Raw genomic sequence first — 23,297 nt, 5'->3', positions numbered from 1 at the left:
ATTATTCTATGCCGAAGCCCTACACAAAAACTGGACACATGACTACCGAAAGACTGCAAAAAACAATGTATGTGTTCATTCTTTGAATAAGAACAAACATGAATGGTCTATAAGGGTTCTGTTCTGTAATGATGTCTTTACTGATATTATAGGTACCCTTTATGGCATTAACAGCTACTGCCACACCAGAAGTACAAAGTGATATCATAAGATCTCTAGCACTGAAAAATCCACTGGTTACATGCACAAGTTTTGACAGGTTTGTTCATCTGTATCATTATTAGTAGTACCTATGGTTTGATCTCTGTGTGTTCGTGTGTCCGTGCATACATATGCTCATCAATTTGTTTCACGAGCGGATTCAAGATTATTTCAGTGTTAAAAAATCACCATAATTAAACATCAGTTTCTGGATCCATACTTCTGACATGTTTTGAACTGTATTACTATAAAGAAAATTATATATTTTAAGTTTGATAACTAACGGGGACTGCCATGCATGGCTTGTTTATATAGAAAATGGTTAGTAAAACCTGTGTAAAGTAACCAACCAAGAAATTATCCTATATAGACGCATGGTCTTTGTATAGAGAGTGATTAATTAATTAGTTAAAGCGCGACAGTCGTCACGCAACGTGTTTAAAATTTCATGTAAATAAACAATGTATTTTACACGCGTTGTATACATCGCTATGAGTCCCATATCGAACATGAAGCGGCACGACGACTACCGCCTCTTAATAAAAAAAGTGACCATTTTTCACAGTTTAATTGAGCAGACAAATATTTGAAGCTGGGAAATCAATAAAAATATTCTTGTTTTTTATCAAAAGATCAGTATGGATACAAGTGTAAAGCACTATTACATAATCATCTTCCGTTATTTTGACATTTATACACAGGGGCAATTTGACCAAACTAGTAGCAAAAGACAAAATATATATAATTATGCATGTTTTGTTTACAGTCCATTTTGTTAATCAAAAAATATATGTACAGTTCTTTCTCAGATGTACATTTATCATTTTCACTGCACTTGATGATACAGTTGCAAGACAGTAATAGTCAAACTCATGACTAAACTTATTCTGTTCCTAGGCCAAATCTATACCTAGAAGTAAGAATGAAAAGTGGTAATATACAACATGATTTGATGCCCTTTCTCAAGGAAACAAAGCGGTAAGTCAATATTAAATTCAAATTAGGAGACTGATTTCTGAGAGGTATTTCTAAAAATAGAAATTAAAATATAAATCATTCAATTTCTTCAAAGCCTGTGACAGTCAACAATTTTTAAATACTGGAGAAATTATTATTATTGCAGTTGAAAGTTAAAAAATTTATAATTTCTGTGGAATCCTGCAACTCAGATTCAGTGCATATTGGAACACTCACAATTGACTGACCTTATGAACAATTCCATCACCCATGATTCTGACCTCAAAATATGAGCGACACAATTCACTTTTGTAACAACTTCAAAATGATGTTGTACACCTACAGGTTTCATTATGAGTTTGATGGTCCAACTATAATTTACTGTCCAACTAAGAAGGCAACAAGCAATGTAGGAGCTGTCCTAAAAAGCAAGTAGATTTCATTAATTCTTGAATTCATACAGGTCAATTTGGTTTGCTGTTGGATAAAAATGATGAAAACTAGACTGCACTTAGAGCAGATGCAAATCTTCAACTGATTTCTTAAAAATGTGTGTAAAGTTTGAAGGTGCTAGGTATTCTTCACTGAGTCTGAGAACATGGCCTCTATTAAACCATTTAATGAAATAAACATATACATGTACCATCATTTACTGCCTTTTCATCAATGTAGAACAGCAGTTTAGTGGGAGCCAGTTTATCTTTGTTTCATCAGTTTATCTTTGTTTTATCAGTTTATCTTTGTTTTATCAGTTTATCTTTGTTATTGATTATTACACTTGTTTTCAGGTATGGGTGTGAAAGCAGAAATCTACCATGCTGGTCTCAGTATACAGCAACGTAATAATGCGCATCATAAATTTGTAAGAGATGAAATACAGGTGAGTAGAATCCCAGATTATTTTCTTCAAGTAGACTGAGTCTGCCATAGTTCAAATGCATATTTCTACAAAACAATTGAACATTGATAAAAAACTAAAAGCAAATAAAAATCACTCTTCATGACATTTATAATAATTTTGTTTCCGAGAACGATATCATACTGGTAACACATATAAATGAAAACTAATATTTTATGCTATTTTTATCTGTCATGTTTAAATCACACTGTAAAGGTACTCAGGACATGCTTGTCATAAACTCAACTCTGATATTCATAATGTGCAGCTTTTGATAATGGTGTGCATTTTACAAATACATGTACATGATTACTCTAAATTTTCTTTCCTAATCTTAATTAAGCTGGAGAAGATGTCACAAAAGTTACTTCTCCAGCCTTCATGATCCTGAGTAAGCCAGTAGATCTTGTCCATTGCTGCCATTTCCTTTCTTATCTAGTACCCTGTGGTCTGCATCTTCCTGTTTTCGCAGGTGGTTCCCATCTGAGTGCATTATGTGAATGTCTGCTCTTATTCATCTGTATTAAGTCACCCAACCATCACCAGTGTCACTCCATAACTTCGTCAATGGTGTTTTTCTGATTGCGAACCCCACCTATAAATTGTCATGTATCTGGAGGTATCTGAATTAATACTGCTGAATGTTTTGTTTTAGTGTATTGTTGCCACGGTAGCATTTGGGATGGGTATCGATAAGCCTGATGTCAGGAAGATCATACATTACGGAGGTAAATGAATCTTTTATAGCCTTGGCTAATCACATTCAAACTTCTCATACATCATGGGAACTGTGCACGTCCATTTGGTTTAAAATTAGGATTTGATTCAGGATGGTGGAATGATGACCATTTTTATCCTGATGAAAGTCTTTCTGCCATTCTTGATACAAATTTCAGTCATAAATGGACAGATTTCGCTCAGAATTGCTGTATATCTACTAAATTAATAAATGTTTTGGTCAATTTTTTGTCTTTCTTTAATAAACGTTCAGAAATGTTGATATTTTTCAGCTCCAAGAGATATAGAATCTTATTACCAGGAAATAGGACGTGCAGGTAGAGATGGTTTACCAAGCGAATGCTATGCCATATTTGCACCAGCTGATTTTCAGACAAACAGGTAAGTTGAATTCATTTTATTAGACATGTGTATATGTTTAGTGAACGTATGCATATGCTTTATGAACAGTTGGCAAGAACTGGTGTTTTTAGCTCCACTGTCGACGAAGTCGAGCAGAGCTTATGGTATTACTGATTGTTCGTCGTCGTCGCCATAGTCAACTTTACATTTTTGACTTCTCCTCAAAAACCACAAACTGTATAGCTGTGAAACTTTCTAGGAAGGTACCTTGGGTGGTTCTCTCATAGATTTGTTCATTTCGTGTGGATATGTTCATGTCTTATTTATAGCGAATATTTTTGTCATTTTGGTCAAAAATGCTATTTTTGACTTCTTCTTGAAAACCGCTAGCCCAAATGCTTTGATACTTGTTATGTAGGTACCTAGGATGGACCTCTCTCAGATTTGTTCATTTCGTGATGATATCTTTAATTCTCTAATTTTCATGAATATTTTTGTAATTTTTGGTAAAAAGTGACATTTTTGACTTCTTGTTATAAACACCAAGTCCAATTGCTTTAATATTACGTATGTAAGTACTACATGTGAACCTGTCTCAGATTTGCTCATTTTGTGATGATATCTTTAATTCTCTAATTTTGATGAATATTTTTGTCATTTTTGGTAAAAAGTGATATTTTTGACTTCTTTTTAAAAACCGAAAGTCCAATTGTTTTAATATTACATATGTAAGTACTACATGTGTACCTCTCTCAGATTTGTTCATTTTGTGATGATATCTTTAATTCTCTAATTTTGATGAATATTTTTGTCATTTTTGGTAAAAAGTGATATTTTCAACTTCTTGTTAAAAAACGCAGGTCCAATTGCTTTGATATTACATGTCTAGGTACTACAGGTAGACCTCTCTCAGATTTGTTCATTTCATGATGATTTTGTTCTTCAATGAATGAATATTTTTGATAAAAAGTTATATTTTCGAATTTTTGTTGAAAACAGCAAGTCCGATTGCTTTAATACATATTGTTCATTTTCTGATGATATCTTCAGTTCTTTAATTGAAATGTGCATTGCTAACAGCGAAGCTATCTCAGCCGACAGGCTGCTAGTCATTAAATACATGTAGTAATATGAGGTTATTATGAGGATACCTCGTGCCGTAATTTTGTGTATTGCACTGGGCATTTTCATCCTACCATATTAGGAAATGCAAATGTCAAGTCAGAACACTGAACTAACATTTTTTTTTCATTTATTCAGATTTTTTTTAAATGACATCACCAACAGCAATTTTCGTGAACATAAGGCCCGAATGATGACAAAGATGAAGCAGTATCTCAATATCATTGAATGTAGAAGAAGGTATGTTTTTTTTTATTATTGAGGATTTCTTTGTAGATATGGAGCTCACTTGATCAATATTTTTTACTCCTGTGTGCAAAGCACACAATGGGAGTCTTTGCAGTTAGTGTGTCTGTCTGTATGTGTATGTGTGTGTGTATTTGTCTGATTTAACTTTACACCTACCAAGTGACAACAAACCTAAAAGTGACGACCCTCTCTATTTTTTCATAATTTTTTTAATAAAATGTTGGTCAAGTTTGCGTAGCTTAGGTTAATAAGGGGGCAGGTATGGTTCACTTTATATTAATATAATTGTACCATACCCTACCCCTTTACTAATCCTAAGCTTCTCAAATATTTCTATGCTAAGTCACATGTATGATGTTATTTCTACTTTGTTGCATTAAACTCAATTAAATTTAAAAGAGTTTCATTTTAATCCAAACATTGCGAAACTATATTAAAAGTTAATTCAACTATATTAAAGAAATAACCCCCTGCCAGATTTAATTTATACTAGTATATTGACAATTCAATAAAACTAGTTAAAAACAAGTTTAATTGCATCTACTATAAAATCATGATTATAGCCCTTGACCAAGTTTTGTTTACTATAAAACAATTGGAAACTACATGTATGTCCTGTCGTGAAATAGCTTGTGTGATTTTATTTCAACACAAGATCCTGTCAAAATCTGTTCTGTCAGAGAGAACACTGTAGAAAATTCTATTATAATCGACTTACAGTGTTATTTGAGTCCAATGAGATAAAGTGAACTAAAAGCAATTTTTTTTGTTACTCCCCATCAGGGCTTTATTATTGCATTTTGAGAGTAAGAAGAGTTCATTGACAGGAAGTGATCTATGTTGCGATGTTTGTAGAAAAAAGTAAGTAAACTGAGCACAGATACAGAGAGTAAAGCCACTCTGACACTTGCACGACTTTTGGCCATGATTTTGTTGTGGCAAGTCTCGCCATTTTGGGGCATCAACTTGGAGGCTCCTGCACTGTTCACGACTAGTTGACGACGAGTTTACGACAAGTTCACGAATAGTTCATGAATGCGTTTGTGCATAACTCACGGACTTCCTGCATTGGCACAACAAGTTTGCACAATTCGGACGTGAGCTGTTCGTGAATTATTCGTGGCAGTTCGTGACAGTCATAGCATGGCGTGCACTGCCACACACTGGAACACATCGTCCCGGTGAGCTCACGACGAGGTCACGAACAGTTTGCACATAGTTCACAACCCAGTTGCAAAATTTTGTCATGACCAAAATTTGGACATTTCAAAATTCTCGTCCCGACATGGCACGCAGTTACGACGGGCTTACGCACACTTCACGACAGTTTACAACTAGTTTGTGCACTGGCACGACTCAAGTCATGCCAATGCCTGCCACAGAATCGTGCAAGTGTCAGGGTGACTTAAGAAGAGTTCATTGACAGGGAGTGATCTATGTTGTGATGTTTGTAGAAAAAAGTAAGTGTTTTGAGCACAGATACTGAGAGTAAGAAGGGTACATTGACAGGAACTGTACAGAGAAATATTCTCTGGGATTAATTTTAACATTTTTGATTTCAGAGTTATTCGCTAAGTTTTAAATGTTATTTCAGACTGGCTTACATAAACTGAAACTACATATACCTCTCATCCAATCGTAAACATGCATTTACAGGCATGACACACTGGTAAAATATACTGGTAATAACAATTAAAAAATTGGCATTGCAACTTCCAAAGACTTGTGATTTCTAAAGACTTGTGATTTTCAGATGGAGAAAACAGAATGGAAACAGAGGTGGTGTATTTGATGATGACAAATGCAGTGAGAGGGACTTCAGTAAAGAGTTGGACCTTCTATTACAAGCTGTCAGTATTACAGGGCAAAGATTTGGTCTTGCAGTTCCAATCTACTTTTTGAGGGGATCTGTAAGTAATACAAGCCATGTGTCTCATCTGTTAGATCCAGCACAGTCCAATCTTAACTTAGCTTTTAGCTAGATTAACTTGCTTTCAAAATCAACCAATATGTAAATTTGGCGGAGTAATCTGCCTCTGTGTCAACTTGTTCTTTATTGGTTACTTAGCCAAGTACTACAAAGAATAAGTTGAAATTATTAGTGAAAATGATATTCACTTTAAAAGTATTAGTTTGATGAAAAGGTAAAGTTGGCTATTAGGCAGCTTGGTAGTCTGTACGGTAAGACAAGCCAGGTCATTATTCAATGTGATGGCAAAGGAAAATCCTATCGAACTTTAAATTTAGGAGCTATACCTGGACATAGTAAAGTGGTTGTTGGTATGGTTGCTTTGTATTGGTGAGTTGTTAGTTTGATTACCCGGTAGGCATTTTTACTATGATATAATTGTATTTTCTTCCTGGACCATTTGATATTGGTGTAGGTTTGGGTGAGGTCTGTCCCATTACAACTTGTTGAACCTGTTTGTTGTTTCTGGATTGTTAAAATAACCAAAAAATATCGTCATCAAATTTTCCTAGATTAAATCATTGATTTATTTCTCTCTCTCTCTCATGTCAGCTATCTTAAAAACTGGAGCTTCAAGATCTCTAATTGGGTTATTTGCTGACTGATGCGAGTCAGTAAAATAAATAAATAAATTTAATGCCAACTCTGGGGTTCTCTGGTTCCATGCAAAAATATGTGTGCATCAGTATCCATCTGGGTAGTAAAAGTGGGGTTGATATACTTGAACTGGTCATATACACAGATTGTAGTATTTCAGCTTAATTGTACTATAAAAGTGTTTATTTCTGACATGTGCAATAGGCATCAGGATTTCCATCTAAGTGTCTCAATAGAGGGACCCAGAAGCCTTAGAATTTGTTCCAAATCTCAACTTTCCAGTGAGCACACAAGACTTGTTATTTTTTCTGAATACCCTGGTAGTATTAATCCTTTTCATAGAATTGCAATCCAAAGAAGATAGCTGCAGCCAACTGCATCCAAGAAGCAACATTCTACATGTAAATGGTGTAGCAGTCAAATAAAAATTTATACCATGTAGTCAGTGCGATAAATCTTAATGGATTTCACTACGTTAAAATCTCATAAAAGAGTACTTAATTAATGTCAAAAATTCACACAAATATACCCCTTCTTTTGCATAATTGTACGCCTATTAACAACAAAATATAAGCCGGTAATACACTCCATTACTATGTTCTACATTTTTTCTGCTTTTGTGAATTTCCCTCATTTTTATTTTGTTTTGAAATGAAATACAGACTAATCAGAAGTTATATGAGAGACATCGTAAGCATAAGGACTTTGGCTCTGGAAAGTAAGTATAGTACTGTAAAAAAAACTTTATTTTGTCAAAAAAAAAGTGAAAATAAAATCCATAAAAGACACTCATTCAGAAATAACTTTATTTTCTCTTATCCAATTTGGACACAAACTCTAAGTGGATGGCAGAAGTTGATTAATAATATTTAAATCTTGTAATAGTTTGTTTTGACAAACCTACTTGTATGTATATATTAAAGCTAACAATATGTAATTTACTTTTCTAGACACCATTCAGAAAAGTGGTGGAAAGCATTTGGTGAGTTGTGAATACATGTATTTAATATTACATAGTTGCATAGACACAAACACACCTCTGAGAATTTTAATAGCTAAATATGCTTTGTGGCAATTTTAAGACAAGATACAATTCATTTATAGCAGACTAACTTCCAAACTATGGTGTAAAATCACAAGTAGACCTTGGTTTGGAAAAATAGTTATCACATGAGTCCATCATCGGAAAGATTGTAAGTTTGAATCTAGTGATTGGCTGCCTGCTCAGCAGACAAAAAAAATACAATACTGCCCTTTTGCCTGGCTCATGGTGTTCATGTTATGACAGAACCCCCCACACCCTCCCCATGGCTTTCGTTGCGTATGGAAGTTATTTTCACGAGTGATGCGAAGCGAGTGAAAGTACAGCAGAATACACCGCATCTCGAGTGAAAATAACTTCCATACGCAACGAAAGCCACGGGGAGGGTGTGGGGTTCTGTTATTAATATATATGTTCCATACTTTATTATTTCGTATTAACGAAAGAACGTGCAAACCGGGATGGAATTTAGGTTGGGGAACCCCATTGCCCATTAATATGTTCCAATATAAGTGTTACGCCCTAGCAGTGCGTGTCAGTGTAAAACGCGCCCGGAGAACGCGTGTCACTGTTTGTTTGAAATTAAAATAATCAGGCGTCTAATCTGAGTCACTGTCCGAATAAATAACTCGTTGACGTTTAGTTGGGACCACGGCAGAATCAGAACTTGAACTGGACGACTATGATACACAGTTTATGTTGAAGTTAAAAGTTCCGCCACAGAATTGTGCATTGGCTGACGGGATGACTTTCGTCGACAGCGGTTGTCGCTTAGCTGCACGCTACAACTTTGTGTGTGATGTTGCTTGCTGGTCGTGGATTGACTGAGTCTTGATTACCTGTTAAAATGTTGCTCTTTTGGCGTTGGTAATTTTTATTTGGAATTGAGTAACTCCGCAACGTCACCAGCAGAAACCTGGTATCTCGATGCTGATGGTTACGGCTGCATAGTAATCGCTGATTTTACTGCTGTTGGATCTTCTGAGATCCCTTCAAGGTTTATAAAACTTGGTTTCCAGGTGGTCAACATACATTAAGTTCTCCCAATCGTAGTATTCCATGTGATGTACACCTGACATGCCAAAAATGTTGTTGAACGATTTGAACTGGATAAAAATAGCAGACGAAAATGGTTTACAAAATAAAAATAGTTCGGTAGCCAATGAAAATACCATGTTCATTTGCATATCGACCGTGAAAATACCGAAAACATTATTGCATGGGTGATATGCAAATTAGTTTGGGCCAAAATAAGTGACTGCCTAAAAGTACCATTACTGTTGTTCAAATTTCATTTCACTCGGCAAGTATATTCATGTACCCCAAGGGGAAAATATCGTACTTCTAAATATTGTTTATTCTGAAAAACTGTACTCCTGAAGGAACTACTTTGTTTGCTCTCAGACCTCATTTGCATATGGGTTGTGGAAATACCAATTTTGATTTCAGGGACGAATCAAAATAAACTGCAGTACATATGTAATAATTGGGGGTATGCAGACAAAAAAAATGTAAAAACGTGTATGTGCTGTTTCTGTTCTCAGATGATCAAAAATTTATCACACAATTCTTGTTGCAACAGGTAATGGATTACCGCAGGATGAGTGGAACTTACCTGAAAAAGGCAGGACTCAATTGGAAATCATAGAACTTCTAAATCAATTGAATTGACAATTATGGTTGAATAAATAATGCTCATCAAGGAGCAGTGTGAATTAAATGAGGGATATAAATTCTGCCTAGACAGTGTTATATGTACCACACACATGGTATCTGTTTTCAAAGTATGGTACTGAAAGTTGATATATCTTTGCTATTTGAAATCTCAGGTCATATGGCAATCATGGATGATATGTTGAAGGAAATACCAGTACAGCAGGGATATGGATCAACAGTTGAAATATCTGCTAAAGGAAGAAATTGGTTTTCTGCACCTACTGCATACAAACTAACTCCAAATCAGGTAATGGTCCTTATCCATGACCCCTAAAGGTCGCACATCCTGGTCTTTTTGGGGTATTGTTGCCCCCAGACTTGTGGCTCTACACAACACTCATTAAAGCATCAACAATGTTGTATTGAAATAAACAATGAACATGCTTCTTTTATTCGGATCCTCAGTCCACATGAGTGTTATACAGTTAGAAGTTTTCACTTGTTCACTCTCAATGCAGTTGTTTTTCTTTTTCAGTTGTTGTTACATGGAACAGGCCATGTTTTTCATTCGTGTCTGAGATATTTTTATAATTGTTAATTAACCATGAAGCATTGTTTTCTGTGCAGGAGTTACTGAACTGTGAGAAGTCTTCCGTACAATCTTCAGTCTCTGTCATACCAACATGTAAGATACTGCCAAGTGTACCCGCAGGTGGCTGGAGTCAAATGATAATTGGTGCCTCCAATGGGGAAGTCATGTCACCAACACAGCCACCTGTTGATCCAGTAGAGCAAGAATTACAGGTAAATTCTTCTCATTGTAATATTGCGATAAAATTGTATTTCAGACCTAGACCTTATTTTCACAGAACTAGTTTGAACCGGCTGTTAACTGCTTTGATGGCACTGTGCGACAACACTGTTGGCACTCGTTCTGTTTTTTTGTACATTAATGGTTGATATACACTGCTATTGTTGCATTCTTTTTTCTTGGCTTGATAAATTTACAGAATAAATCAACTATACTCATTAAATATGTATGTGTATTGGTACGTAATGTGACATACATGTAAGCAAGAATGAGTGATGAAGTGCATTCCATTCATCCAGGGTCCATAGCGTTGGGAAAATCCTTTGAAAGTCTTTGGATTTTTTGAGGTCTGGAAAGTCTTTGAGTTGTATTTAAATTACAGAAAAAATAAAAAATCTTTGAAAAGTCTTTAAATTTCTTCATAGTTATTAATTCATTTTAGAAAGGCCCGTTTTCTCCAGGGAACTACCATATCCTCAGAACTTTGATGAGCTTTGGTGATGATGTTGGCCTGAATTAAGGATAAAATGTCTTTTGGGGGGAAAAAATGAAAGAAAGTTTGGGATAAGGTCTGGAAAAGTCTTGGAACTCATTTGGCCCTTGGTGCTATGGACCCTGTAATCACAAAAAACCCACTGGTTTAGAGTTCTATTCCACTGTGGAATATCTAGTTTTACTAAAATAACTAAATGTTTTGTTGTCAGGGTCAGCTGTACAGTCAACTGCTATCACAACGAAATGACTTGGCTTTTGAGATTGGAGCTGCCCCATACATGATTGCAAACAACAAAAACCTACTTGATCTTGCCAGAATAAGGTATTTAACCTTGAATTCACATAAATTTTCATAAGTTTTAAGTAAATGGAAAATAATCCATTTGTTCTAAAGTTTATAATTTGAAAAATTATATACATGTATAATATATGCTTGAAACTCTATTTGACATAGAAATGCATTCTAATTTATTACTTTGAACATATAGTCAGTAACTTCTCAGAAATGACTGCGCTTATTGCAATAGAATTTAGGGCTGTGACATTGGATTACAGGAGAGATCAAATTCAAGATTGCCAACAGGGGTGGCCATTTGGTTCTTTACCATGACTGCTTTTCTGGCATGTAATGGCCATTTATTTTGTGTTAGTATTTCCAATTTGTATCTTGTACTACTTATAACAGAGAAGGTATTTTTAATTTCACTCTTTGTGTCCTGTAGACCAGGTTCTATGAAGTCGTTATTGAAGATCGATGGCATATCTGAAGCTCGTGCTGAGAAATTTGGTGCTAAATTGATAGAGAAAATTCAAGAATTTTGTAAAGATAAGGACCTGAAGATTGACAATTTTGCTGACACAGCACCCAGTCACATCAGAGATGAACCACAGGTAATTTATAGTGATCTGCACTACTAAACAGTGTTAAAAACTACCAACTCTTATCCAATTTACTGTTGTGTGCCCAATGGAATTTTTTAGACATTAAAAAAATAATTAATGTTTTTACATTCATTATTAAAGTTTTGTGTGCCCTTTATGAATTGTCATGTATCATTTATTTACAATGTAGTTATGTTAAACCTTGTTTGCCTGGTTCCAAGTGCCTACCAAAGATGGTGGTCGACTGCACAAATGTTCAATGGGACTACTAGCTGTGGGTCGTTTGTGTTGACAGTTTTAGTATATTTGGGAGCATTTAAAGTGTTATTTTAGGATATTTGATTGTTATGACACTGCAGAACTATGGTATCCCTCATTTGCATCCACAAATGTGAGACAGAAATTTAAAGTGTATTCTAATGAAAGTCAATAGGAGATCACTATTTGCTAATTTCACTTTTATGTGTGAATAAATGACATAACTTTTTTGGATTCTCCTGTCAACCAAACTCCCCATAAATGCAAAATTTCCTTTGACCCATTATGCTACTTATCCAAATTTTGGCCAATTTGCCTTTTTATTAGTCCCCGTTCGGACGTAGTCTGAAAACGGGGACTTATAGTTTGCCCTGTGTGCGTCCGTGATCACCTGTATCTCGAACATGCATGGACCGATTAAGTTCAAACTTCACTCATACATCACACATTATATGGGACCTATGCACATGCATTTTTTTCATGATCTGATTAACGATAGCCGAATAGCGGCCATTTTAAGGCATACTCAAAATTGCACATTTTCACCATTCCGAACCCGGATCTCAGTTATGCATAGACGGATTTTGTTCAAATTTGGTACATACATTAAATATAATAGGACCTTGATGCACATCCTTTTTTTTTTGGTTCGGGTTTGTTTTAGAGAATTCAGTTCTGGATCCGTGTCTGAGACATGCCTGGATTGATCGAGTTAAAACTTCACACACACAAGGTACATCATGTCACAAATATGTATGTGCATTTGTTTCATGATCTCATTAACGATAGCCAAATGACGGCCGCTTTAAGGCCGAAAATGCATTCAAATCGCACATTCCGGACCCGGATCTCAGTTATGCATGGACGGATTTTGTTCAAATTTGGTACATACATTAAACATAATAGGACCTTGATGCACGTTTTTTCAGATCAAGTTCGAAATGGCCGACTGGTGGCCATTTTCTTCTAAAAAATTCAGTTCTGGATCCGTATCCGTGACATGTCTGGATTGATCAAGTTCAAACTTCACACACACATGGTACATCATGTCACAAATAGATATGTACATTTGTTTCATGATTCGCTTAACAATAGCTGAATGATGGCCATTTTAAGGCCGAAAATGCATCAAAATCACGTATTTTCACAATTCCGGAACCGGATCTCAGTCATGCATGGATGGATTTTGTTCAGATTTAGTACAATGTGTTGTACATATGCAGGTGCATTTTGGATCAGACCACTGAAAGTGGTCTGAGATTTCGGTCATGATCTGCTTTGAATGTATACGTCATTCAAATATGGGGCTAATCTGCACTGGCTCGGAAGGTTGTAAATGATTAGCTAGTTTGAATTTCTAATTTGCATAACATTACTGAGAATGAACATGCATTCAACACCACAAGTTTTTTGTTTTTTTAGCCAATCAGAATTCATCTTCCGAGCCAGAACAGATCAGCAGCAAATATGAATGGAACGGGGACGTGTCATTGACAATGACTTGTATTTTATGTAAATTAGTACTATTCACCCACTTAAAACTAACGTTTTAACAAAATTGATTCTATCATAACAAACTTTGCGGTCATTTTTAGTGTATTTATGAATTTAAATCTGTAGATATACTCTAACACTTAACAAGAAAAGTACAATGCTTTTTTTGGAACAATGAATTCAAACCATACTTGATATTTGTTTATCAACACAAACTAATTGATAAATATATTACATATTTCAGACCCAAGGTGTTGTATTTCAGCGTACTGCAATAGTTCATCCGTTAACCGAGACTGTGATGACAACATATACATTATTCCATGAGCAAAATAAATCCATGGTGAGTATATAAATGAAGGTATTCCAGTGGAGTATGCAATGATGATCTAACATAATTAAATGAGTCGATCTTTGAAGAGGGGAATACTGTGTTGAGATATCCTTACTTTGTATACTGGATAATACTTTATTTTAGCTGGAAATAATTTTCGTTGAAAAGGCATTTTAGGTGTTTTGTATGGAATTTATTTTCACAGATTTTTGACAAGTTGAATGTAAAATATAGGAAAAAAGGTATATTCGCTGGATTTTATTTTCAGTGAATCATTCCTTCAGCGAAAATAGCGAAAAATAATTCCAAGTGAAAATAAAGTATTTTACAGTAATCAAAATTGAACCTCATCAAATGCGCACAACATTATTAAGTGCAAAAATACACAAAAAATATGTTCGCTTTCGTTAAATCCCACGCAAAGTTTTGAAGACCTTTGACCTATGACCTTTGTTTGTCTTGTTTTTACATTCAATTTAACGCATAACACAGGACCTCGCGGTGAATGGAAAATGGCGTATTGTGAGACCCTTAAAAAATTGCATGCCAAAACTACATTTCTAGATATTCTACATGCAAATTAGTGAGTCTGTGAAAGAATTGGTTATTGTTCATTTCAGGCAATCTTTGACGGTCCTGCTTAGGTACATTGTATTTGCAAAATGTATATGGCGTATACATACAATGTATATGCATTTTGCATTCTTGAACACAGCAATAATCTTATTATTTCTGTATACATACTTGAATTATTACATCCTATTGCGTTCTGTGATGATATTGTTCAGAAATATGTTTGATTGGTGCTTGTTTTGGATTTTTGTGGCATTTGTAAATATTTGGTGTCAAAATTCTGTAGTTCGGTCGTGGTTGAATTTTCAGCATATATATATTTGTCATCCAGGCAAATATGAACAAAATCAGTATTTGATGTAAAGCACTTTTCATTAGAATGAGTCTGTCGGTTATTCAGCAATGCATGATGGGATGTGTTGTAGTGAAGACAATATATAAATATCTGGCTCAATATGCAAAGTTTGATCAGTATGACCTGTCATCGCAGTAAATCTTGGATTTAATTTTTGGCCTAATTACCTGAAATTGAAAGTTTACCTTGATAAATAAAAATACCAAGTTGTCATATATACTGGTAGTTATTATTTCATTAAATATTTATTATTAAACCATAGCTTGGAACCACCCTGATCATTGCTTGTTATATTTTAAAATGGTGTATTTACTCTAATAGAAGCACATATTCTAACTGTAAATATATAGTAAATACAATATCCCTTATTTGTACTTCAGCACACAAGAGTTCTTTTTAAGTTTTTTTATTCCCTGTTCGGACGCAGTCCGAAAACGGGAACTTATGTTTTGACCTTGGTGTGTGCGTGCGTCTGTGCGTGTGTCTGGACCTGTATCTTAGAAATGCCGGGACCAATCACAATCAAACTTCACACGTACATCATACATGATATCATACATATGCACATCAATTTGTTTCATGATCTGATTCAAGATGGCCGAATGGCAGCCATTTTTGTGCTAAAAATCATCAAAATCGAGCATTTCCCGGTTGTTTACAGATGGATTTTGTTCAAACCTTGTATATACGTTGGACCTTGATGCAAATAATTTTGTTTTTCAGATAACATTCAAAATGGCCGACTGGCAGCCATTTTGTATTAATCAATGTGGTTCTCGTGCCATATCTCCAACTTGTTTTGATCGATTATGTTCAAATTTTAAATATTCATTATACATCATGTCATAGATATATTGGTTTGACGATCCTATTCAAAATGGCCGAATGGTTGTCATTTTTGTACTAAAAAAATCATCAAATATCAAGCATTTCTTGCATTTATGGATGGATTTCATTCAAACTTGGTACATACATTAGACATTACGGGTTCCTGATGCACGTCATTTTATTTTTCAGATCAGATTCAAAATGACTGTCTGGCGGCCATTTTGTTTTAATGAATGGGTTTCCAGACCCATATGTCTGACTTGTTTTGTCTGATTATGTTCAAATTTTTAATATTCATTATACATCATGTCACAGATATACGGATATATTGGTTTGATGATCTTTTTCAAAGTGTGCTATTTTTGTGCTAAAAAAAATCCTCTAATATCAAGCATTTCTTGCATTTATGGATGGATTTTGTTCAAACTTGGTACACACGTTAGACATTACAGGTTCCTGATGCATGTCATCTTATTTTTCAGATTGGATTCAAAATAGCTGACTGTCGGCCATTTTGTTTTAATGATTGGGCTTCTAGAGCCATATCTCTTAAATGCTTTGACTGATTATATTCAAATTTTATATATTCGATATACATCATGTTATATATATATATATATATATATATATATATATATATATATATATACATATATATATATATATATATATATATACACACACACATGTATTCAAAATGGCAGATTTTGAATGCTGTTCCAGAGCAATATCTTCCAATATGGACAAGTACTTGTTTGACGATCAGATACAAATGTCAATCATTTTAATGTTAAAAAAATCATATTCCTGACATGGTTATATTCCAGCTATATTACTACATGTGTAAACATAACTATATATCTTAAATTTGATAACTAACGGGGACTGTGCCATGCATGGCTTGTTTGATTATATTTTTTCAGAGTGAGATTGCCTCAGTGAGAGGTATCAAAGAATCAACCGTAGGATGTCACTTAGCAGACGCCATCAAAGCTGGCTATCCAGTTGACTTTGTAAGAGGTAACAAATCAAATAGAAGTTGAATTTTTTTTTATGTCTGCATGCCAGTTTAATTCCAATTAAAATAATTTAAATTCCAATAAGTTAATTCCAATCTTTAAAATAGTGATAAAAAGGTACATAATGTTTACTATGTTTAATGTAGTTAATAAATGAATTGGGCTTATCATAAATTTGCTATAAAAAAAAAAACTTGTGTACTTTTTTTTTATAGCTGGAATCACTACAGAAATTCAAAAGCAAATTACTGATGTTATCAGAGCTCCACCAATTAACTCAGGTAGAAATCTTGTATGCTCATCTGTAATCATTCATTGAGTGATGTTACATGTACTTGTCTTTATTTTTCACAGTCTGATTAAGTCTGTGATTAAGTTGTTGTACACTCTTTTAAGTGAGGCACTGCCCACAATCGTTCTAAAAATTGCATTAAGACATTTCATATTGATTGTTTCTTCTGCGATTCCCTTCAATTTTTTTGTGAACATCACACATAGCGGGTTACACTTGAGCATTTTTTTTTAAATATTGTATGTTGGTAGACGACAAGACATTTTTTTAACCCGTTCATATAAAGTCCAAAATGAAAACTATGGTTACTGTCTGTGCCTGTGTGTGTGTGTGTGTGTGTGTGTGTGTGTGTCTGTGTCTGTCCGCCCCTGTATTTCAAACATCCCTGATCCAATTAAATTCTCTTCAAACCTCGCGTATACATGATACCTTAATCTGAAACAATGATTTTGTGAGAAGATGGCCAACTGGTGACCATTTTTACACTGGTTTCTATTATGGATTTATTTTCTTCATATGTTGATCACTGGCATTGGATGAACAAAGTATATTATTATTAATACAAATCCTAATATTGCTGAAAATGTTTAAAAAATTTGCATAATTTATTGAGTTTTCGGGTAGATAATAATTTGCCATAAATGAGCAATGGGAAGTTCTGTCCCATAATGCATTTCATATATGTGTAAAATTTGACTCGTGCTGCATTTGAATCTTTGTGTTTTACAGATATCAGTCAGTTGAAACCAATAAAAGATTTGCTGCCTGAATCCATAGATTGGCATCATATTAGAATTGTTATAGCTATACTACAAATACAGTATGGTATGCCAACTGTTGTTGAAAAAGATTCCTCACCACCATCTCCGTCACTGCCATTAATATGCAAACCAAAATCACCAACTGTGAGTGCAGTTTTTATACTTCATTCTCAGACTTAGAGTAATTTTTATTTCTCCCTGAATTGACCTCTGGGTGTCCATTTGCAATGTCTCACACATGCTTTGACTGATCAAATTAAAAATTCATACATACATATGCACATTAACACAATGGGATTTTGATGCACATTAATTCATTTTTTGATGGCCGACTGGTGGCCATTTTGTTTTATACCATAAATAATGCAGTTCTGAATTCATATCATCTCCATCAAAGCGGTCCCAGGCCCGGTTGAGAGAGGAGGGGGGTTGAGCGTAGGGTTAGCAGTTCCACCCTGTAAAAAAAAACCAACATTTCTTAAACCTGGGAGAGGGAGGAACTTCCCCTAAGAAGTCTATGACGTGCTGCAGTGAAAGCCGAAAGGAAGCTGTAACACCGAAGAGCCTTTTGTCAACCAGGATTCATTAGCCGGATAAGATCAGCAACCTTGAACTCTGGGAGGAAGATTCTTGCGGAGGAGATAGGGTTGGATTGGCCACACTTTGCGTAAGCAACCGTTCAATATCACCAGACAAGCCTTGACATGGAATCCACCGGGAAAGCGGAAATGTGGAAGGCCAAAAAACACTCGGTGAAGGGACCTCAACGATGATGTTAGGCACTCAAGATTCACCTGGGGACAGCTTGAGACTGCAGCACAGGACCGCACACGCTCGAGAACTGTCATTGATGGCCTATGTTCCAGGAGGGGGGACAGGCCGAAGTGAAGTGTAATGAATTCATATCAGCTATGCCCTTGATCACTTAAGGTAGAAGCCTACTCATAAATTAAAAAACCCAGAATTTATTCATTTTGCAATAAATTGTACTCCAAGGCAATATAAGGATATTGAACTAAAAAAAGTTGGGGGTCACCAGCCTTTTTTTCGAGAAATGGATGGTTGTATTTTAGTGGAAAGTCGCCATTTTGACACTATTATTATAATAACACTTTTACCACAGGTTCCTATGGCAGAGATATTATGCAATATATCACAATCTAGCCTGGTGACATAGGCTGAAAAAATCATATATTGTTAATGATGGAGTACCTTCTGGGTTTTAAAAAGTGTCAAACAATGCAATTTTCTTTTAACATTATGTTCTATGGAATTGTTCTAAAAATAGCAATTTTTAAGAAATATTGGGACACGTTTCTCAAAAAGCATAACTGTAACACACACAATAATGCTATTTCATTATACCATGGGACATTAGCTTCATGATTGTACATAATAAACTAATGAACATTGTCATGCAATTATGACCAATTTTGTCAAAAATTATGACTAGGCTTCTACCTTAAACTTGAACTTCACACATACATCATATCAGACATGTACACATGTGATTTTTTTTTTAATCTGACTCAAGATACCCGTATGATGCACATTTAATTTTCCAGATCAAGTTTAAAATGGCCAATTGGTGGCCACTGTTTTAAAAAATGCAGTGCCTGGTCTATATATCCCACATGCCTAAACCAATCTAGTTTAAACTTCAGATATACATTATATCAGACATGCATTTGATTCAGTTCAGAACCTGAATTTCCAACATAACCATTCAAGTCCCAACTTCACACATACATCAAACAATTGCAATTGGAACTCTGTTTTATATACATGCTATATTTCAGTATTTGAAATGCAGTCAATAATGTTCTTTTTTTTAAATTTGTTCAACAGTTCATGGACAATGTTAGATGTAGCCAGCCCCCTCGTCCAGGACAACAAAGTATTGTACAACACACCGTGAAGACCACTACAGCTTTATCAAAGCCAACCGTCAAAAAAAGTTGGTCATTCTGTGGCTCAAGTCGACTGTCTGTTAGCACAACCACATCTTCACAGTCACAGTCGCAGTCACAAGACAGGGACCGGGGTGTGAAAAGAAAACTACCAAGCTGGTTAGGTTCAGCAAAGAAAGAAGCCAGTCAAGGACTCAAATGTACAAAGAAGTTAAAGGGAAACAGTTTATTCAATAAAAAATAAATTAATTGAATTAATTCCTACTCTGAGACCCCAGATGCAAGTGTATTATATGTAGGTATGATACGAGTTTGTCTGTGTCCTTAGGTAATGTAGTGTTTGGGTCTTGCAGTTGATAAATTCAGGCTTCATGTTAAATTCAGTATTCCATTTAATACAGAGCTTTGATGTGCAATGGAGTGCTCATAAGTTACAGCCACTGAACTTTCGGCCAGTATTTTGATCCTGGCCTTGTTGGCATGTGTGCAGACTATGCCACTTTCGAAATCTACCATGCTTGATGTACAAAATAAGTTATTAGTATAAGAAAATTAAATATGCCTTATTCAAACAAGTATTTTGCCTAACGAACAATATATTAGGAGATGAAAGTAGTAAAGGGAAAAAAAATATGTCATACTAATATATACTAATGAAGAAAAACAATGATACCGTGTTTGCTATTCGATTGGTAAACATATAAAACATCCAACTTCTGCACAATTAGTGGCCAGGACTTTGTACATTCATGAATTCTATAGTGGAAGTAATATTTCCACTCTATATAATAGAAAAATATCTTACTAAATGAAGTTACTAATTTTTTGAGCATTTGTAAAAATATATTTTTTATTAGTTCATGTCACAAAGTTTTATAGATATGAGATACATCACCATAAAAACCAATGAATAAAGTATAATGTAAATATTTCCACTGGTAGCTCAGAAGTTGATCTTTTATTAGTCCCCGTTCGAACGCAGTCCGAAAACGGGGACTTATGTTTTGCCCTGTGTGCGTCCGTGCGTACGTGATCACCTGTATCTCGAACATGCATGGACCGATTAAGTTCAAACTTCACTCATACATCACACATTATATGGGACATATGCACATGCATTTTTTTCATGATCTGATTAATGATAGCCGAATAGCGGCCATTTTAAGGCCGAAAATGCATCAAAATCGCACATTTTCACCATTCCGGACCCGGATCTCAGTTATGCATGGACGGATTTTGTTCAAATTTGGTACATACATTAAACATAATAGGACCTTGATGCACGTCATTTTTTTTTTTGGATCGGGTTCGAAATAGCCGACTGGCGGCCATTTTGTTTTAAAGAATTCAGTTCTGGATCCGTATCTGAGACATGCTTGGATTGATCGAGTTCAAACTTCACACACACAAGGTACATCATGTCACAAATATGTATGTGCATTGGTTTCATGATCTCATTAACGATAGCCAAATGGCGGCCGCTTTAAGGCCGAAAATGCATTGAAATCGCACATTTTCACCATTCCGGACCCGGATCTCAGTTATGCATGGACGGATTTCATTCAAATTTGGTACATACATTAAACATAATAGGACCTTGATGCACGTCATTTTTTTTTTCGGATCAAGTTCGAAATGGCCGACTGGCGGCCATTTTGTTTTAAAGAATTCAGTTCTGGATCCGTATCCGAGACATGTCTGGATTGATCAAGTTCAAACTTCACACACACAAGGTACATCATGTCACAAATATGTATGTGCATTTGTTTCATGATCTCATTAACGATAGCCAAATGGGGGCCGCTTTAAGGCCGAAAATGCATTGAAATCGCACATTTTCACCATTCCGGACCCGTATCTCAGTTATGCATGGATGGATTTTGTTCAAATTTGGTACATACATTAAACATAATAGGACCTTGATGCACGTCTTTTTTTTTTTTCGCATCAAGTTCGAAATGGCCGACTGGCGGCCATTTTGTTAAAGAATTCAGTTCTGGATCCGTATCCAAGACATGTCTGGATTGATCAAGTTCAAACTTCACACACACATGGTACATCATGTCACAAATAGATATGTGCATTTGTTTCATGATCTGCTTAACAATAGTGGAATGATGGCCATTTTAAGGCCGAAAATGCATCAAAATCACGTATTTTCACAATTCCAGAACCGGATCTCAGTCATGCATGGATGGATTTTGTTCAGATTTAGCACAATGTGTTGTACATATGCAGGTGCATTTCGGTCATGATCTGCTTTGAATGTATATGTCACTCAAATATGAACGGAAAGGGGACGTGTCATTGACAATGACTTGTTTGTTGTCTATTTGAATAAAAAATAATTTTATATATTTTTTTCTCTGCCAAAATTTTTATACAACATTCTTGACCAAATGAAAAATTTACATTACAGAGCTTTTGATAAGTTGTGAAATATACTAGCATGATTACCGGTGTTATCAGCATTCAATTATGTATTCACATTGGTGTGAAGGACTAGCAGGTTTTCTGAATCAACAATCTTTAAAACCTGAAAATATTAACATTGAGGTTATTTGTTTCCTTCATTAATTTTCATTTGTAGAGGTCTGTAAATTGTATCCATCTATTTTATGCACTGGATAGATGAGGATTTTACCATAGTCTGATCATGAGTTACAACACTGAATATTTGTACTGCTTTTAAGTTGTTCCTAGTTCAATAATAAGTCATTTTGTTTTTCTCAGATCAGATTCAAAATGGCTGTTGGTTTTAACAAATACAAGTATCTACATCTCTGCCATGCTCTGACTGATCACTTTACATCATACCTCATGTTCATATCTATTCACTTGGTTATCCAATTTCAGATATGGATCTGTCATTCATAGACAGATTTTGTTCAAACTTGGTATGTACATTGAACTTTGAGACCCTAATGTACATCACTTTGTCAGATCAGATTCAAAATGGCCGACTGGTGGGCATTTTTTTTCAGGGAATAGTTTTGGAGCCATATCTCTGACTGTTCATGTTCAAACTTTATGTATTTATTAAACTTGAGATTTCACTGTTTTACTGCAATTACTTGAACATGGAACCCTTTTAAAGGTCAATAAATTGTCTTTTGTGTAATGAGAAAATGCAGCATGAAAAGTTGACTTTGATGCATAGTTATGCAGTGCAGGACTTTGCAAAGACTTTTCACAGTGAATTAAAACCAGTTCATATTATACATCTTGAGCTGAAATCAATAGAATTTACTGTTTTGCAAAACGTCTTACCAAAACATCTGCACCCAGTCAAATTTTCTCTTATATTGACCTTCCATTTGAACACTTTTCAATGGGTTCAGAATCACTATATAGTGCATGACGGTAATATAATCCCGCAATGTTTTCGTTGCCATTTCAGGCTTTTAACTCAAACTATCGTGAATATGCACTGTGAGTAGGAGAACACAACTTGTGTTATGAATCTGTTATTTTGCTAAAGAGGTGTACATGTTAAATCCGAATTTCCCATATG

At 35.0% G+C, this 23,297-nt stretch overlaps 1 protein-coding gene across 1 annotated transcript in view; it reads left to right on the top strand.

The window, feature by feature from the left end:
- Positions 1-20,724, top strand: part of LOC102806182 (bifunctional 3'-5' exonuclease/ATP-dependent helicase WRN-like) — a 38,495-nt gene extending 17,771 nt beyond the window's left edge. The window contains exons 10-29 of the mRNA XM_085493677.1: positions 153-259; positions 1,099-1,179; positions 1,504-1,586; positions 1,947-2,038; positions 2,712-2,784; positions 3,067-3,175; positions 4,397-4,498; positions 5,291-5,368; positions 6,261-6,417; positions 7,736-7,791; positions 8,024-8,055; positions 9,945-10,078; positions 10,399-10,575; positions 11,287-11,399; positions 11,800-11,968; positions 13,956-14,054; positions 16,725-16,821; positions 17,036-17,101; positions 17,842-18,017; positions 19,722-20,724. Coding sequence (XP_085349803.1) covers positions 153-259; positions 1,099-1,179; positions 1,504-1,586; positions 1,947-2,038; positions 2,712-2,784; positions 3,067-3,175; positions 4,397-4,498; positions 5,291-5,368; positions 6,261-6,417; positions 7,736-7,791; positions 8,024-8,055; positions 9,945-10,078; positions 10,399-10,575; positions 11,287-11,399; positions 11,800-11,968; positions 13,956-14,054; positions 16,725-16,821; positions 17,036-17,101; positions 17,842-18,017; positions 19,722-20,027 — 2,307 coding nt within the window. The 3' untranslated portion in view covers positions 20,028-20,724. The remainder of the gene's footprint in view (positions 1-152; positions 260-1,098; positions 1,180-1,503; positions 1,587-1,946; positions 2,039-2,711; positions 2,785-3,066; positions 3,176-4,396; positions 4,499-5,290; positions 5,369-6,260; positions 6,418-7,735; positions 7,792-8,023; positions 8,056-9,944; positions 10,079-10,398; positions 10,576-11,286; positions 11,400-11,799; positions 11,969-13,955; positions 14,055-16,724; positions 16,822-17,035; positions 17,102-17,841; positions 18,018-19,721) is intronic.
- Positions 20,725-23,297: the final 2,573 nt, after the last annotated feature.

The sequence above is a fragment of the Saccoglossus kowalevskii genome, chromosome 19, assembly GCF_978046115.1.
Source record: "Saccoglossus kowalevskii chromosome 19, keSacKowa6.1, whole genome shotgun sequence".
Lineage (NCBI taxonomy): Eukaryota > Metazoa > Hemichordata > Enteropneusta > Harrimaniidae > Saccoglossus > Saccoglossus kowalevskii.
The sequence above is the reverse complement of the archived record's forward strand: the minus strand, read 5'-3'. Positions and strand labels throughout refer to the sequence as shown.